The 19,903-nt window shown below is 40.5% G+C and overlaps 1 protein-coding gene across 1 annotated transcript; it reads right to left on the bottom strand.

Moving 5' to 3' along the window:
- Positions 1–3,198: 3,198 nt before the first annotated feature.
- Positions 3,199–19,885, bottom strand: fbxo8 (F-box protein 8). The gene is made up of 8 exons (XM_061880879.1): positions 19,637–19,885; positions 17,021–17,123; positions 16,794–16,877; positions 10,065–10,209; positions 9,793–9,919; positions 9,545–9,663; positions 8,595–8,791; positions 3,199–6,487 (listed from the first exon to the last, which is right to left on the bottom strand). Exons 2-8 carry the CDS (start codon positions 17,121–17,123, stop codon positions 6,300–6,302), a joined length of 963 nt encoding a protein of 320 aa, XP_061736863.1. The 5' UTR covers positions 19,637–19,885; the 3' UTR covers positions 3,199–6,299.
- Between the last annotated feature and the right edge of the window lie 18 nt (positions 19,886–19,903).

The raw sequence follows: 19,903 nt of genomic DNA, 5'->3' as shown, positions 1-19,903 counted from the left end.
CATGCAAAAACTAAAAAGTATTGGCCTCCATTGCCACAAATAAAACAAATTGTAATTCCGTTGTTTGTATTGTATTCTTCTAATGTTTGCCTTAGTTCCTGGTTTGTTCGGTTACCATAGTTTCTAATTTGTTTCACCTGCTTCTTGTTTCCGGACGCACACCTGTTTGTAATTACTGTCCCTTTAAGATGGCCTTTTCCGTTGACTCGTCCTCGCTTACTAGTTTTTATTGCACGCAACAAGTGACGACGCTGATACCCGATTCTGGTAAACCTGCCTTGTACATGCTAGCTTCCGCGCTATACTTTTGTGTTTTTTAGCTCCCATGCTAGCTCTTTGTTTGCCTTTTGTTCCTAGTGCAAGTTTTCTGTTTATAGTCTGTTCTTTAGTTGAAATAAATCTTTATTTCTTACCAAGCCCAAACTGCATCATTAATGTTTGAAACGACCAGAAAAAGGTTCTTTCGCTGCGGGCTTAATGGAGGTCGACGACGATGGAACGTGGGCTGTGTTACGAGCGATGGAGGCTGAGACGCTCTGCTGTGCGCCAGGTGAGGAGATGACCTGGGGACCGGGTGGTTTCCTGGTCCTGCTCGACTCCACCTGGTCTGGTGATGTTCCCTCCCAACCCGCTCGCACTCGTCAGGAAGGCGGAAGTCACAGAAGAAGGCTTCGCCTCGCGACAGACATTCCAACCCCGCTAACCTCCCCTCCGGTACACAGCCAGCTACAACCCGTCCAGGACTCCCCTCACATGTCTGGTAATTCCTTTGTTTATCCTTCTAAAGACTCCTCCGGCCCACCTGTCTATCACGATGACGTCATTCCGTTAACGCCCCCCGGTGACGTCATTCCGTCCACCGTTGATGACATCATCAACGAAATTTTTTTTTAAATCTATCTCTCAGCCATTTTTTGATGACAGTAGTGATGAGGATTTTTTTTTTCAATTCTTTCCCTCACTCATCAGCAAAGGACTTGTATGCTGGAATTAAACTCTACCAAGACAATTTTATTAATTGCAGGTCTAGTCAATCCCAGTCCCCTGCATTACGGACCCCGCCCCTTAGAACTCAAGCCCCGCCCAAGTCAGTGGCCTTTTCCTCCCTTCCTCCCAGTAAACTTCAGGTGGGGGTTGAGAGAGGAATTTTTGGACAATCAAGAGGGGAGGAGTCTATCCCCCTCCTGACCTCCCTCCGCCCACCCTTAGGGACAGTCCCAGACCACAGGGAGCGCGTCTGGAATCCAAATCTTGAGGGGGGGGGGCTAGTGCTGGGAGCTGTGCTGCGGCGGTAGCTGTGCTGCGGCGGTAGCACAGCTGCGCCCAGCCAAGCCGCAACCTCCAGTGAGGCCACCACCTCCGGTCTTTTGGCCCGCCAAGCCGCAATCTCCGGCGCAGCCATCCACCGCAGCCATCACCACCGGTATTTCGGCCCGCCAAGCCGCAACCTCCGGCGCGGCCTTTACCACCGGTATTTTGGCCTGCCAGGCCGCAGTCCCCAGCTAGGCCACCTCAAACTGCACCACGGCTAGCTGCATCACGGGTTACACCTGTAGCTAGTCCAAGTCCAAGCCCTAATCATAGTCCAAGTTCAAGTCATAGCCATAGCCCTAGTCCAAGCCATAGTCATAGTCCTAGCCCCTTGTCCAAGTCATAGTCTTAGTCCGAGTCCTAGCCCGAGCCATAGTCCTAGTCCAAGTCCTATTCAGAGTCATCGTCCAAGTCCTATTCCTAGTCCAAGTCCGGATCCAACTCCAGCACCTGACCCTAAGCTGGAACCCACTCCGGCACCTGACTCTAGGCTGGATCCCACTCCAGCACCAGACCCTAAGCTGGATCACACTCCAGCACCTCACCCTAGGATTGATCCCAATTCAGCACCTGTCTCTGGGCTGGATCCCACTCCAGCACCTGACCCTAGGCTGGATCCCACTCCAGCACCTGATCCTAGGCTGGATCCCACTCCAGCACTTGATCCAAGGCTGGATCACACTCCAGCACCTGACCCAAGGCTGGATCACACTCCAGCACCTGACCCTAGGCTGGATAACACTCCAGCACCTGACACTAGGCTGGCTCACACTCCAGCACCTGTTTCCACGACGACGACAATTCCGCCAGTTCTCACGACGACGACGCCGCTGCCTGTTTTCACGACGACGACGATGCCGCCTGCTTTGTCTGCTGTACCCGCACCTGCCTCGTCTGCACCACCCGAGCCTGCTTCTTCTGCTGCATCAGCGCCTGACTCGTTCGCTGATGCGTCCACGCTTGACTCGTCCGCTGCTACCAAGTGCGCCACAACGACGGCGCCGACGCGCCCACCTCGCCGGCCGTGCCCTGGTCGTCCTACTCGCCAAGCACATCCACATTGCCGTCGGCCACGGATTTGGCCTTTTCGAGGTCGCCCACCTAGACATTTGCGGCAGTGGTGTTCCATTCGCCGATGCCATCTGACTTGTCCCCGGTGGATTCAGGGACACACGACCTGGCGACACTCCGCCATGTCCTCCCTCCGCCCTCCCTTCACTCTCGATCATTCTTATTGTGGGGGGGTGTTCAAGTTGTTTTTGGGACATCTGGAATCTGTCACTTAAGGGGGGGATTATGCTATGATCCGCTGCCCGGATCATACCATATTCTGGTTTTGTTCCGTTTTTGTAATATATTCTGCTAATGTTTGCCTTAGTTCCTGGTTTGTTCTGTTACCATAGTTTCTTATTTGCTTCACCTGCTTTTTGTTTCCTGATGCACACCTGTTTGTAATTACTGTCCTTATTTAAGCCTGCCTTTTCCGTTGACTCGTCCTCGATTCCTAGTTTTTGTTGCACGCAACAAGTGACGACGCTGATTCCCAATTCTGATAAACCTGCTTTGTACTTGCTAGCTTCCGCGCTATGCTTTTGTGTTTTCGTGCTCCCATGCTAGCTCTTTGTTTGCCTTTTGTGCCTAGTGCAAGTTTTTTGTTTAGTTTGTTCTTTAGTTTAAATAAATCATTATTTCTTACCTTCACGCTGTGTCCAAGCCCAAACTGCATCATTGAAAGAACGACCCGCACCACTATACCCAGCAAACGTCACAGATGTAAGGCCTTAACATGGTAGCAATGTCTGAATGAGTCAACGGTTTTACAAGCCAGACATGAGTGACAAAGTGTACTTACAAAGCATTCAAAACACCAAAGAAACTTTCAAAAACTTGTGTTCATAATTTATTCAACCTATCCTTCATCGGTGTGAGAAAGGGACAAAACTAATAGGATTTACATTCCAAAAAAGCAACCTTTAGTGTCATGACAGCAGCTAAATATAAATATATATATATATAACGACATTCAAAGAAAAATGTTAAATAACTTTGGAACAACATTAAGTGTGTTTATTGATAATTCACTAGTAGCCTCATAATAATTGCCCTTTATCAGGGGTGTCCAAAGAGTTGCCTGCTTATTTTTTTACTACCGAAAAATAATCCGCTCAACAATTGGGTGGGGGGGAGGGGGGGAATAAAAAGGTTTAATGTCAAAAGGAAAAGTGGAAATGTTAAACACAAAGCTGACATGCACCTTGTTTGAATAACACAATGGCGAATTTAATGGCATGCTTATAGTTTCATATATGCAAAACTTTGGACACCTTTGATTTACATGAACAGAAGCTACAGTTGACTAATTTGTTCCAACTCTCTTAGTTATTAAGAAGTCCATTTCTAATCTATGGCGTTCCTTAAACAATTAATATATTATGTTAACTAAGTATATTGCTGCTGCTATGCAATGTAGTGTTGCCTTAATAAAGAGGCCATCTCCTTAACAAAAAAATGACACACTGCATTGTAAAAATGGTGAAATATTTAAGTCTCCTTGACTTTGCCAGTTCATGGTGAATGTTTGCAATGAAACTGAACAACATTTGAACCGGATTAAGGAAACAATATTATTCTTCGTTATGGTCAAAAAGTGCATTTATAACCACTGGGAATTGTCAGTATAATTTCTAACAAATGACGTCTTCTCGATGAAGCAGATTAACATCCATCACCAAATTGTACAATTTAGTGTTCACTTTTTCCTCGTGAACTGTGTCACAAAAATGCATCCAAAGTATTCAACTAGCAGCTATAACTAGCTCGTATATGTTATATAAATAGCTTTTCAGTTGATAGTCATTAATATAAATGTGTCTTGTTGGGTTTCATCCGATTGTTACACTCAAGGTTGATTAGAGTAATTAACTATATCACAGTTTAACTTTGAGACAATAGCTATCTTTTATAAACCACTTAGTGGGAAGAGAAGTTCAAGCCATGCTTACTCACAAGAGTGTATTTGTATCACAGTATATCTTCTCTAGGAACTATACTAACAAATTGAACATGAATAATTTTAGAGTAGTCAATGTACAGCTTGTGTACTCGTCTAGTAAGTACAACGATCATTTAGTCTTGCCTACAATCAGATAATTGTGGTGGATAGCTACAGTTCTTTATGGGAAAAAGTACAAAAAAAATATTTCATCAAGTTCTGATATTTTTGTCAGATGTTTCTTGCAGTTGGTCAGCATGCAAACATCTCAGGAGGGATTTTGGCCAAAGAAACATTCCCGAGGCAAATGTATCCACCTCCATGTCACTGGTTCATATTCAGCATTTTTCTGCCTCCAAACATTTTTGAGTGCCCTTGTTTACAAGGAGCTCCATTTTGGTGTCATGTGACCACATCACATTCTCCCGAGCCGAGTCTGTATCATCCAGGTGTCTAACTTCCCAAACCTTCCTCCTGATTGTTTTGCAGTCAATTCCAGTCTTGAGCAGGTTTATAATATATTCCATTCAGTTATTTGACAGTTCTTTAGTCCTGCCCATGGTGGGAGAGAGGTTGAGCGGAACATACTTTTTTTGGACTATTTTTTGTCTATTTGGAGCAGGCGTCGGGAACCTTTTTGGTTGAGGGAGCCATTAAAGCCAAATATTTTAAAATGTATTTCCGTGAGACGTAAAATATTTTATAACAGTAAATACAACTAAATGTGTGCATTTTTAAGTAAGACCAACATTTTTAGAGTAGAACAAGTCATTTATTCTTTTTAATAACATTGTTATTCTGAAGTTAACCAATAATAAATAAAATACTTCTTACCATAAATGAACAGGTGCGGAAAAAAAACGGATTCACGGATTAAGGTGCATTAGAATTGTTTATATTCTTAATGTTATTTTTAACACTGACTACCAGCAGTATTATTCATTACTTATCGTGTTAAGCAATATTGAAGCTAATATTTATCTGAGAGCCAGATGCAGGTATCAAAAAAGCCACATCTGGCTCTAGAGCCATAGGTTCCCTACCCCTAGTATAGAGGGTTGGGATAAGGACTACTTTCCTAATTTGTGTGTTCCATGGACACAATTGGTCTACGGAGGTCAGAATGTTTGGTGGTTGGCATTTAGGATCCAATACTTGTTTACCCACTCTATATAGTACTGCATAAAGTATATTAGTATATTGCCCCCGTGGATAATGATATTAGTAACAACCAGTGGTCATTCTATGCCCAAGAGGTTTAAGGCAGGGATAGGTACCAACTCTAAATAACACTTGTGGCTGTGTGTTGTTATTTCATCCATCCATCCATCCATTTTCTACCGCTTATTCCCTTTCGGGGTCGCGGGGGGTGCTGGCGCCTATCTCAGCTACAATCGGGAGGAAGGCGGGGTACACCCTGGACAAGTCGCCACCTCATCACAGGGCCAACACAGATAGACAGACAACATTCACACTCACATTCACACACTAGGGCCAGAGGATAGTAAATCCGTAACGTGATACAAGCTGTACACGGACTACCCAACGACTTATCCTAGTTCAACAACTTTGAGAAGAGATCCTAAAACGGTCGCTGATACATTGACATTCTGCTTGAACGTAAATGTCCTGTTAGTGATTCTGAACGGTCATTGGGAAAAGGTTGTGAGGATTCATCCTTCCACCACTTTAGTAGTACTTGGGCATCAGTGCAGTGCCAGAGCGTGTCGTAATGGTTTGAATTTAAACCATCCTCCTCTGCCTTAGCTTAGTAGAAACATTTCAAATATTACATAAATCATTTTGGTAGCATCGTCTCTCCCACAGTGCCGCGGTAAATGATCTAATAAAGTCATTTGTTCGTATGCTCCTGGAAGGACTTGAAGGCATGTGTTTTCTTCAAACATTCCAGAGACGTGGAGGAACCCAGTCATTGGTTCATACTCTTGGGTGCAGTGTGAGGATTTTTTTTGTACCAGACAGCTGCTGGGTGGAGCTACGCCGCTACGTGGCCGATCAGGTAAATGTTGTCGTAAAGATGGCCCACAAAGTCATCCGAGACATTATGTGCCGCCCGCCGAGTGTTCCTGATGAACTCCCTCTTTGACATTTTGTTTTTGACGTGAGGACTGGTTAGATCGATGGACAGCAGGATCAGACTGTAGCACAGCACGTACACGGCGTCTGCAAGCACAAAGCGGGACATGTGATCAGAGAACTTGATGGCAGAGATGTCGACAATGATCAGAAATGAAGATCCTTTTTAAATGTGTCAGCTTTGCGCTTGACTTGAGCTCACAAAGTCCCTGAGAAACATAAAGAAAACATTTTGTCATGTGACAATACCTGTGAGCTTACAAGAAAAAAAGTTGTTCTTACTTTGTCTCTGCACCTAATGTCCAACCAACCACCCATTGTCACATAAATATTGCGGTAAAACTCCGGGATACGTTGAAGGAGACACATTTTAAATTTCCCTTCCCAAAAGACATGAAAAAGAGGTTCAGAGGCAGCAGCCATTCATCCGTGGTCTACAAGCCATTACACTAAGTCCACTAATCACACAAGTAAGTATTACAGATGGCTTCAGCATGGCCTGGTGAGGAAGACAGTTTAGTTAGAGATGTTGGGATTTGTTGATAATGCTACCTCCTTTTTGCCGGCATTTCCCTCCCTATTTGCTGAATGACAGTGACACATGTTGGACAACTGAAGAAAAAGGGGCCTTGTGATATGAAAGAGGTTCCAAGCATACAAAAAGAAAACTTAAGGATGCAATGGTCTCAATAACTCATATTGTTCATGCCTTGTTTAGTAAATACGATAAAAGCAATCCAATGTACAGCAAGTTTTTTGTTATGTCCCTTTTAAAAATAGAAATTAAAAACTATTATTTTGTAAATAAACAAAGATTAAGGCTGTCAAACTCATTTTACAATTATGGCTGCCTTCAGAGGGCCATTTGAAAAAGATAATATTATATGGATATATATGTATAAGGATTTGCCTCATCAATTAACAATGCATCTGATTATCATATTTTTTTACTTACACAGTAAATAAAAAATCAGGCAGGTCAATTGCCTGAATTTTACCGTAAAATTTACAATGATTTTATAGCACATTGCTTTAAATGGAAAAATGGTACCACAATTTTTTTTAGTAAACTCTACCAATGTTGTTTTATGGTGTTTTGCTGTAAATTGGGGGAAAAAAACAGTACCACTGTTTTTAGAACAGAAAAACTTTTACCGTATAATTTATTGTCAATTTGATGGGTAACTTACTTTTAAGATCATGTATCAAGCAGATAAGTATTTATTTTTATTCTAACAAAAACTGTCTGCAATGTATGAAAATGAAATATTTGGTGCATTATAAGATCATATTAAAGTATAAAATATATACAATTGCAGGCAGTACATGTATTTTTTTCTCTCAAAATGTAAAGATTGAGAACATATAGTCAGAAAAGTACAACGCTTACTATACGCTTATTGTTTCCAGGGTTTGGTGGGTCATATAAGATGATACGGCTTGTGAACAAGTAGTCCTTTTTTCACACATAATAATCGACTAAGTTCATATTTTATACAGCCTACTTTGGCTTTGACAACATTGATGCTTAGGAATACATCTTACTGAATAAAATTAATAGTGTGTATAAAATTTTTCCAGTTTTAAATTTAAAAAAAAATCAACAACAATAATAGCTGAAGCATTATAACATAATTCTGGTAGAGTAAAAAAGTGATTTTTGATAATAATTGTGGAATAAAACTATGCAATTATTTTTCCCCTGGTAACCTATTCTTTTCAGAGTGACCCTAAACATTTTTAAGATAGCAATTGCAGAGAAATGGGTAAGGGGTAGTATTAAATAAGCTCAAGTTCTTCCTATTCCTTTTTGGAAATGCCTTAATTATTGATCTATTGATTCTATACTTACCGGCAATCCTTTTATCTTTTACCTGGGATATTGTGACAACATTTTTATAAATAAATGAATTCCGGGAGCATAACATTGTTTTCACATTTTTCATTAAAATGTCTATATCGTAACAATTAACTTTAATTCCTGTCTGTCATTTTTTGCAACTATACACTGAGTGAAACAGACTTATTATGTTAAATATAAAATACATATGTATTTGAAAAAACAAAAATAAGAATAATATTACAACTATATGAATTTAATATATTTGGTAACAAATAGTTAAAAAAAATAGAATAAAATAAAATACTGAAGTAGTTTGGTGTTCTGTTTGTGTGGTAGCAGCTGTGCACTAACCAGGGCTCAGACCCAGATCACGAACAAGACCGGGGTTGCAGATACAAAACCGGTGGCTAAATTTGGTGATGAGCGTTTCCAGATACTCTCCCCTCTCCTCAGGCGCATGAATGTGTCTGAAGAAATCCCTCAGAGCGTTGGGAAGGAACTGATTGCTGAAGTTATGAAGGGTCACGAGCTCATCCAAAACGTCACGCCTGCACACACAAGAAGATGCAATGTTAAGTTTTCGGCTTTTCAACCGAGTCGCTAGAAAATATACTGTGTAATTACATACACACACAGTATTTACACATATATATATAAATATATACATACATATATATTTGCATGTGTATAAATATATATACATACACACACATACATATGTGTGTGTTTAAATATATGTGTGTGAGTATATATATATATATATATATATATATAAAATATATATATATATTAATATATATATATATATATATTTACACACATATATACGTACGCACATGTACATATATACACACACACACACGCACGCACGCACGCACGCACGCACACACACACACACACACACACACACACACACACACACACACAATTTAGAGACAACAGATCTGATAAGTTCATTATTTGAAAATCACACAAACAACATTTATTTTTGTTTGAACACTTAATATACATTTTTAATCAATGATCATTGTGTTATTATCATTCATCTTTAACTTGCCTCTCCTCCCTTTTGAAATTACTGTGTATGACTGTATGTAAATAATATTACTTTACAATTTTATGTGCATATATGTCTTTTTCATACATTATTGTCAGAAATTATATAATTCTACTATGTATGATAGAGGGGTTTATTTTTTACATTTAAATATATCCATTAAAAAATTAAGAAATGTCCTAATGTAAACTATGGCGCCAATTAGGTTTTTTTTAAGCATGTGTGTGTGTATCTCTGTGCAAACCTTTCGTCCAGATAAATCCTCAGCATCTTCCAGTTGAGCCGTCGGGTGTAGAAGATGAACTTAGCCAGCTCTGTAGGGTGATCCACGAGTATGCCTTTAGACATGAAGTAACTGATACCCTATAGGGGAAGAGACACAGACAGATCATACATCATGCAGCCTTACAAGGGGCCTCAGTGCATCGGACGATCCAGACACAGGAGCATAGGCTGGGGCACGAGTGATCTTTGATGTTTGGCATGTGTTACCTCCTGTGGGTTTGCGTTGAATGTAAGGCTGCCTTCATCTAGTTGTAGATACAGTCTTCTATATGAGAAACCAGCAGGCAGCCTTCTGTTGTAGATGGAGCAGTGACCCCATGTGGACTTACAGAGCCTGGGAGATCCACACACAAGAGTTGTCAAAAAGACTCATTTAGAAAAGATGGGGGGAACGGACATTTACTACAAACATGTGGTAAAAAGCCAAAGCTGTTTAGTAACACAAATAAGGAACAGAAACCAGACTTAAATCTCCTTACCCCTGCCAGAGATATTCATCATTTCCTAGGTCCTGCCACACACACCCGGCCAGACACAGATCAGTAGCATTCAGGTACGACAATATGGTTATGCCTAATTCTGGTGGAAGCATCTCCAGATCTATAAAACCATGTTGCTCTCTACCTACAAAAACAAAAAATCAAAACCCACAGTGACAAAAAAAAAGTTAGATAAACAGTTGTGGTCAAAAGTTAACATTCGCTTATCACTGGATGTCATAGTCCTTTTGACATTTTAATTAATGCTTTGTATCTTTTTTCAGAGGGAAAACATTTACACAACTTTCACCTCATATAATAATAACACAATGTAATTAATGAATCTGTCCCGATACAGCCTCTACATGTAAATATAAATATATATAACTTAAAAAAATTAACAAATAATAATAAAAAAAAAACATCATATATAAAAATGTAAAAATAGAGATAAAGGCATCATCTAATGACAAAATGTTGACAAGTTTATATCATTAAAGAATGAAAAAAAATAATATTTGTCTTTAGATATATGGATAAAGTTTATCATGAAACTTTTTATTAGACATTACAAAGTACATGATGGTATTACGTTCACACCCCAACACTGCTTTATCTAACAATCAGTAATCATGACTTCAATATTCCATCCATCTATTTTCTACCGCTTGTACCTATTGGGTTGGAAGGGGGTCGCTGGAACCTATCTCAGCTGCATTTGGGCGGAAGGTAATTTACACCCTGGACAAGTCGCCACCTCATCGCAGGGGCAACACAGATAGACAGATAACATTCACCCTCACATGCACACACTAGGGCTAATTTAGTGTTGCCAATCAACCTATCCCCAGGTGCATGTTTTTGGAGGTGGGAGGAAGCCGGAGTACTCGGATGGAACCCACGCAGTCACGGGGAGAACATGCAAACTCCATACAGAAAGATCCCGAGCCCGGGATTGAACCCAGGACTACTAAATCTTTGTATTGTGAGGCAGATGCACTAACTCCTCTTCCACCGTGCTGCCGACTTCAATATTGATAACAATAACCTTAATTATTACTTTGGTCATAATTGCCAGCCCTAGAGCTCATACATGAACTTAATTCTAATATATATGGACAACAAGTGCCGTTACAACAAGAAAGCAGCTCACACTCCAGTACAAAGGAGCAGACTCAAAGAATGCATGAGTTTGCAGCGATTACTTTGTTAAAAGTTTGTTTGACATACTTTTATTGGTTATTATTTCCCATTGAAGTTTTATCTTTGTGTTACTTTTATTTCTTAAACACATGTTTGCTACGTGTTTCAAAAAAGCACCAACTTGGCAAGTCTAAATAAAAGAAAGCAAAAAATTTCAGCAAAACCTAAAAGAGTTTTAAAATTTTAACACAGGCAGCAATAATAATTGAAGCTTCAAGCACATACACAATGTTGACATATATAGTTATATTTTGATAAAGACAGAGGGAAACCATGCTACCCGTAAACGGCACGTGCAACAGCAACAAACATCAGTAGATGCAAAGTTACATCAGGGAATGCAATCTTACCCGATGATGCAGGAGAGTACTGATACCAATTTTTTCTTAAACCCAGCCACACACAAAGACGTTTTAGACCTCCATGCTTTTCCGAGTTTCCATCGGTTTTGTCGTGTAGAGTGGCGGCTGGAGCACACTAGTTTGATATGTCTGAGAACGCGACCAACATATAATACTGGACAAATCCTTTTTTGATAATGTACAGGGATCTATTCCATTGCATAGTTTGCATCTGCTTTTTGGAGTAAGACATACGCCTATTTAGTACTTGAATAGATTGCACGGTGCTTGGTGGTCAACCAAGCCATCTTGGCTTGGGGGTGAGCAGCCTCACCCAGTTTCTGCATCCAGTGGCCCCCAGGTAAATTGAGTTTGAGACCCCTGGTCTAAACTAATGCCCATTTCAAGCTCAACAATTCAAACTAATTAGCTTGAATTTAGGTTTGAATGTCTCAACAGTTTCCAAGGTCTGGAGGTCTGGAAAGAATATAACATTAAATTGTCAGGAAATTGGTTAGGATATTCAGGAACAACACAGGAACCGCCAAAGCCCGAGCCTGCCATGAACTGTAAACTGATGGAACACCTGTGTCACTGTCCACAGTGAACACATCAAGTTTTACATCACCAAGGACTGAGGGTGCCAGCCAAGAAAGAAGTGCCTGTTATAAAATTGACAGCTTCAGGCTTGACTGAAATTTGCAGCTGCCCACAAGGGCTAGCCAAGTGCTTTCTGAATAAAAGTTTTACAGTCAGACATATTTTGGGGCATTTTTTTCTGCAAGTGGCACCGGTGCACTACACAAACTGGATAGAACCACAAAGAAGGACTACTTCCAATTCTAATTCTCCTCAAACGAAGACAGCTGGAACTTGGATACAGTTTGGTGTTCCAACAGGGAAATTAACCCAAAAACACATAATAGCTGTTTTTCGATGAGTTTAATCACAATAATGTTCTGGAAACCCCTTCCCAATGCGCCCACTTCAACCCTATAGAAACATTTTAGGGCTATGCATAAAAGTTGGGGGGGACGGCGTGGCAAAGTTGGGAGAGTGGCTGTGCCAGCAATCTGAGGGTTACTGGTTCAATCCCCACCTTCTACCATCCTAGTCACGTCCGTTGTGTCCCTGAGCAAGACACTTCACCCTTGCTCCTGATGGGTCCTGGTTAGCGCCTTGCATGGCAGCTCCCGCCATCAGTGTGTGAATGTATGTGTGAATGGGTAAATGTGGGGGGGAAAAACAAAAAAAAGGCTTCACGGTGGCAGAGAGGTTAGTGTGTCTGCCTCACAATACGAAGGTCCCGAGTATTCATGGGTTCAATCCCGGGCTCGGGATCTTTCTGTATGGAGTTTGCATGTTCTCCCCGTGAATAGGTGGGTTCCCTCCGGGTACTCCGGCTTCCTCCCACTTCCAAAGACATGCACCTGGGGATAGGTTGATTGGCAACACTAAATTGGCCCTAGTGTGTGAATGTTGTCTATCTGTGTTGAACATGCGATGAGATGGCGACTTTTCCAGGGTGTACGACGCCTTCCGCCCGATTGTAGCTGAGATAGGCAGCAGCGCCCCCTGCTACACCAAAGGGAATAAGCGGTAGTAAATGGATGGATAGATGGATAACGGTTGGGTTTGTGGCAGGAAATCAACACATTTACAAAGCTGGCAGAAAATGGTTTCAACTCAATGAGTTGTTTTTCATCTTTATGCATTCATCAAAACACGTTTTGTTGAAGGATTTTTTTTATAATTTAGAGTCAATAATAACATTTGACTCTATATATACATATATATGTGTGTGTATTTATATATATATATATATATATATATATATATACACACACATATATATATATACACATATATATATACACACACTATAGATATATTATATATACATAAATATATATGTATATATATATATATATACACAAACATATAAAAAATATACATACACTTGCTTGTGTGTGTATATAAATATATATATATATATATATATATATATATACTGTATTACGACCTCTTCGCCGCTGTACTGTCCTTCATCCTCACTTTCTTCAGACCCCGGGTTGGAAAAACTACCGTAAATTATGGACTATACGTTGTATTTGGACATGTGACTTTTGAACAGAAGTGAACAAAGTGGTGGTGCACCAAACAACATAGCTACTGTGCAGCAAACAGACTACGACCTCTGAGTATGCAAAAGGGCCTCGATCTTACCACTGAAAGCAGATACGAGCAAAAATGGCAAACTATGCAATATGATATATCCCTATACGTTATCAAGTTGTGATTTGTCCAGGGTGAACTCTGCCTTCCGCCATAATGCAGCTGGTATAGTAGTGGGCGTTTTTCTTCGAGTAAAGCAAAATGCTGCCTAGAACACTATGACAACAGACGCTCACTGGCCCACCACTTCGAGCCTTGGATAGTAAACGAGCCGGACGTGATGTCAAGTGAATACAACCTATAAAACAGAGTGGCTAATTAATGGATTTTTCTTCGCTGGCAGTTATAATAAAAAACATAAAAAAAACACAGAGGGTGTTTTATTGTTCGTGCTATGGCGCCATTTTTTGGACGAGTTCGCTCACTGCAGGTGCTGCAGTGTCCTTCCATTTACCGGCAGTGATTTTTTTCCCCTCAACCTTAGTGTCAGTCCTCTCACCAACCATAGTGGTTCTACTTGTTTGAATTCTTCATTCATCACTCCAAGCAACATTTGTAAGTTTTACAGTATAACTAAAACTCTTTATACTTACTTGAACCGTCCCATGTATGATGCCAGTAGGACTGTTTTCACGCATATGTATTAACTAACATGGTAACACAACACTAAATTGGCCCTAGTGTGTGAATGTGAGTGTGAATGTTGTCTATCTGTGTTGGCCCTGCGATGAGGTGGCGACTTGTCCAGGGTGTACCCACCTTCCGCCCGATTGTAGCTGAGATAGGCGCCAGCGCCCCCCGCGACCCCCAAAAAGGAATAAGCGGTAGAAAATGGATGGGTAACACGTTTACAAATGTCAGTGTAAGTATTATTAACTTACAACGGCGTGTGTATTGTTTTCAGTTTTCACAAATTCCTCAGTTTTACTGCCGTGTTACTGGCACTGTTTGGAAACACTTTGGAAACACTTAAGGTATGGAAATAAACATCCATCCATCCATTTTCTACCGCTTATTCCCTTTCGGGGTCACGGGGGGCGCTGGCGCCTATCCCAGCTACAATCGGGCGGAAGGCAGGGTACACCCTGGACAAGTCGCCACCTCATCGCAGGGCCAACACAGATAGACAGACAACATTCACACTCACATTCACACATTACATTTATAACTAATTTAAAAACGTATATCTGCGGCTTTCTAGTCTGGTGTGGCTAATCGATGGAAAAACTTTATTTTCAAATTTAGTGGGTGCACCTTATATCCCGGTGCCCTCTATAGCCCGGGAAATATGGCAAGTTTTGTTTGTCAACCTATAAATCTACTATTAGCTAATGCTATCAAGTGAGACTCTGCATGTTGGGTGGATTTTACGAAACTCACTGAGACATTCACGCCAGTGGTTCTCAATTATTTTCCCTTACACCCTGCCAAGTGACAAAAAAGTGGGGGTGGTTGGAGCCTATCCCAGCTAAATTCAGTCGGAAAGTGGGAATGACACTTGGGGAAACTGCTGCACAGTGTATATAGTAAGACACAGTTAACTCACATGTGCTTTTGTCAGTCGAGTGACGAATAATAAATAAAGTATTGTCCAAAGGTGATCAGCATTGAAAGGCATTAATCGGCGGTGGCTTATCACATTATTTTTCTCGAAAACCGGCCGAACCTATTCAGTGTCTGATCAATCGGCAAGTTTCTAGTCATTACCTGTCGTATTTACGTTAAACCAGAGGCTATGTATATTTCGGTATATTCCCTGGTCAGCCTGTGTAATTAATAGCTTGAGTGCTGTATATATTTCAAGCATTTAGAAAGAGAAACACTTTGCTACGCCAACTAGAGGTGCAGATATCTGACACTGGCTAATATCAAATTATTTTGGTTGCCACTGATTGTCAATTATCGCAGTATCGCCACATCGAGAAATCATGATCGTGCTCCATGTATTGCATATACCGTATTTTTCGGACTATAAGACGCAGTTTTTTTCAATAGTTTGGCCAGGGGTGCGACTTATACTCAGGAGCGACTTATGTGTGAAATTATTAACACATTACCGTTAAATATCAAATAATATTATTTAGCTCATTCACGTAAGAGACTATATGTATAAGATTTCATGGGATTTAGCGATTAGGAGTGACAGATTGTTTGGGAAACGTATAGCATGTTCTATATGTTAGTTATTTGATTGACTCTTACCATAATATGTTACGTTAACATACCAGGAACGTTCTCAGTCGGTTATTTATGCGTCATATAACGTACACTTATTCAGCCTGTTGTTCACTATTCTTTATTTATTTTAAATTGCCTTTCAAATGTCTATTCTTGGTGTTGGGTTTTATCAAAAAAAATTCCCCAAAAATTTCGACTTATACCTTTTTTCCCTTCTTTATTATGCATTTTCGGCTGGTGCAACTTATACTCCGGACCGACTTATACTCCGAAAAATACAGTAGTATTGTATCATATCATGAGTTACCCAGAGAGCTCTATTCTATATATTTGATATTCTGTGTATAATTTTTACTCTCTGTGGATTGGAGAACATTTAAAATAAATGTAAACTCATGTGCTCAATTCTTGTTTTTAAAAATCACTGAAGATGTACTGTACATTGGGTAAATATTCCACCCTGAACTAAGAACAGTTTGGATAACTCATTAAGGACCCACAATCAATATAAAATTAATCCCTGAAATAAGGGGTTTTAATACAGGAAATACACAGTATATAATACAGTAAAATACAGTTGTTATTTTTATATAAATCTTGAGATTAACAGTCATTAACTTATTTTTCCACTTGTACTAATGTTAAATGATACTTAATTGCTTGTGGAATTTATTTTCATGTATCTCCCAGTAATACATGAATGCAAACACTATGAAGAAAAAAAGCAACAAATAAATCCATAAAGCAAAGCAAATAATAATAATGAAAAAACAAAAACAAAACAGGAATCAGCAACATAACAAGAAAAAATATAAAAATATTTTGATCTTACCTCCTCTGCGAGTTTTCAGCAGATGGTATATGTCAGGGCCATAACATTGCGGGGGAACTCTTCTAATTGGCTGCCCATCCCTAGCTGTGAAAAAAAAAAAAGAGTATTTTTCTTTGAACTACTAAAATGAATGACATTCATGCACATGATGAACACATGTAAATATCGGTATAACTGTATTTGATGACAACGGTAGTTAAAATAAGAGACACGACAGCTAGGATCACCTTGCTCTCGTCTTACTCCTCCACTGTCAGCAAGTCGGCCGGCAAGTTCTTCCTGAAGCTGCTGCTGTTGTCTGGGTGGCAACCTCCATAGTGCCTGACCCATCTGTGTGACAGGCCAATGGAAATTACAAGCCAGTCGGTTAGAGTTCATGATGCACAATGATCTATACTCATAACGTTTATCTTTTTAACTGAAAAATTAACTAAACTAATCAATGCATGTTCTCATTCATCTAGATCATTGTATTCTTGGGGCATTCAATCGATTGCAAGTATCCATCCATCCAGTTTTTACCAATTGTCCCTTTTTGCGGTCGCAGGGGGTGCTGGAGCCTATCTCAGCTGCATTTGGGCGGAAGGCGGTGTGCACCCTGGACAAGTCGCCCCCTCATTGCAGGGACAACACAGATAGACAGACAACATTCACACACTAGGGCCAATTTAGTGTTGCCAATCAACCTATCTCCAGGTGCATGTCTTTGGAGTTGGGAGGAAGCCGGAGTACCCGGAGGGAACCTACACAGTCACGGGAAGAACATGCAAACCCCACACAGAAAGATCCTAAGCCCGGGATTGAACTCAGGACTACTCAGGACCTTCGTATTGTGAGGCACATGCACTAACCCCTGGTCCACCGTGCATTTTTCTTTACTAAAATAAGGACTTTTGTCGAGATTGGACCCAATTATTCATGTTTACATTGTTTCTTATAAGGAACTATATGCGTCACAATACAAACTTTTCGATTTACAAACTATGTTCAAGAAGCAAATTGAGTTCATAAATCGACATAAATCGACATGTGTGTATACAGTATATACACACATATATAGTCTTGTGATTTTTTCCCACACCTACATATATGTATATATATATATATATATATATATATATATATATATATATATATATATATATATAGATATACACACACACATATATATACATTTATATATATACATAAATATATATATATAATATATATATAGTATATACAGTTCTGATTTATTTATTCCTTTGTATAAGCGAACAAAATATGTATCATGTGTATAATACAAAGAGTAAGCGTCCCATGTTCTGCACAGCCTTCTACTGATTTTTTATACAACAATGTAAATCAATAAAATATGGAAAATATTATAATGAAAATACATGCCTATTTAAAAAGGCAACTGAATGTTAACAAACTGACTGTTAACAGAGTCACAATGCTGTACAAGCCAAGAAAAGTTAAATGTGTATGCATATGTTAATACTGTATACAGTAAGTGTTCACAATAATGTAGTTGGTATTTATTTTTTCATTTACTGAGGAAATATGGTGATGAAAACTTACTGTTTACATAAACTATCACAACTAAAAATCGATTGTTGTCTTATCCTAAGTAGATCCGTTTTCTTCTGCTGATTAGCTGGGGTGGTATTCCGTTTTCTTGTGCTGGTTAGCTGGGGTGGTATAGCTCCTTTTGTAAAGTGGCCGTGCCTGCAACTTTATAGGGGTTCCAGGTTCGATCCCCGCTTCTGCCACCCTAGTCACTGATGTTGTGTACTTGGGCAAAACGCTTTACCCACCTGCTCCCAGTGCCACCCAAACTGGTTTAAAAATGTAACTAAGATATTGGGTTACACAATGTAAAGCGCTTTGAGTAACTAGAGAAAGGTCCATTCATCCATCCATTTTCTACCACTAATTCGAGATAGGGTGAGAAGCTATGTCATCCGCGAGGAAATCAAAGTAAAGCCTCTGCTCCTCCACATTGAGAAGAGCCAGATGAGGTGGTTCAGGCATCTGGTCAGGATGCCACCCGAACGCCTCCCTAGGGAGGTGTTTAGGGCATGTCCCACAGGTAGGAGGCCACGGGGAAGACCAAGGACATGTTGGGAAGACTAGGTCTCGCAGCTGGCCTGGGAACGCCTCAGGATCCCCCTGGAGGAGCTAGACGAAGTGGCTGGGGAGAAGGAAGTCTGGGCTTCCCAGCTTAGGCTGCTGCCTCCGCGACCCGACCTCGGATAAGCGGAAGAAGATGGATGGATGGATGGATATTCCCTTTTGGGATCGCGGGGGGCGCTGGCGCCTATCTCAGCTACAATCGGGCGGAAGGCGGGGTACACCCTGGACAAATCGCCACTAGAGAAAGGTGCTATATAAAAAAAATAATTCACAGTTCTTATTGATTAAAATAACTAAGCACAGTTGTACAAATTGTCGTAATAAAAAAATACAAATAGAGCCATAAATAAAACAACCAGACAAGGTCATTACGACCAAAATGTTGGCACTTTTGTGGGCAGGTCAGTCAGCTGTGTTGTAAACAATCCGTGCCTGTCGTCAACATCAACGCTGGAACTTCCAGACCGATGGGTAGGTTGACGCGTAGTCCCGCCCCTCCGCCAATGAGATTTAACCTTCAGGCCCCAACTAATTTCGATTCGCCACGCAATTGGTCGAAAAGGCTTTCCCTTCGCCACCAACCACCAGTTTGATGACTTAGCACTGCAAGCTATTTTTGTGTTGACAAAGAATGTGTTGACTTCAAATGTGATTTAAGACTGAAAAATAAGTGTGTAAACCGTGTTTGACAAAGTTTTCACATGAATGAAACACGAGCGTCCTACCTGAGTTGAAAGATTCCAGTGACAGCTCAACCTGTACACAAGGACAGCTCCAAATGTAGTTTCCCTGAAGTGAGATGGACTCTGCTGTCATTCCATTTAGCTACGTAGAATGTATAAACAATGTATCTTGGAGTATTAAAACCAAGGTAATTGCTCCTTTGGTTCTGGAGGAGTCGTCCATACTGTCGATAACACAATTATCATATGTTAAGCCCTCCTCTTCTGCCTGTCATATTCGCCCCTCCCCCTCTCACCTACGTCATCTCA

Source organism: Nerophis ophidion, linkage group LG20, assembly GCF_033978795.1.
Source record: "Nerophis ophidion isolate RoL-2023_Sa linkage group LG20, RoL_Noph_v1.0, whole genome shotgun sequence".
Taxonomy (NCBI): Eukaryota; Metazoa; Chordata; class Actinopteri; order Syngnathiformes; family Syngnathidae; genus Nerophis; species Nerophis ophidion.
Note: the sequence above shows the minus strand (reverse complement) of the source record. Positions and strands in the feature narration are given on the sequence as shown.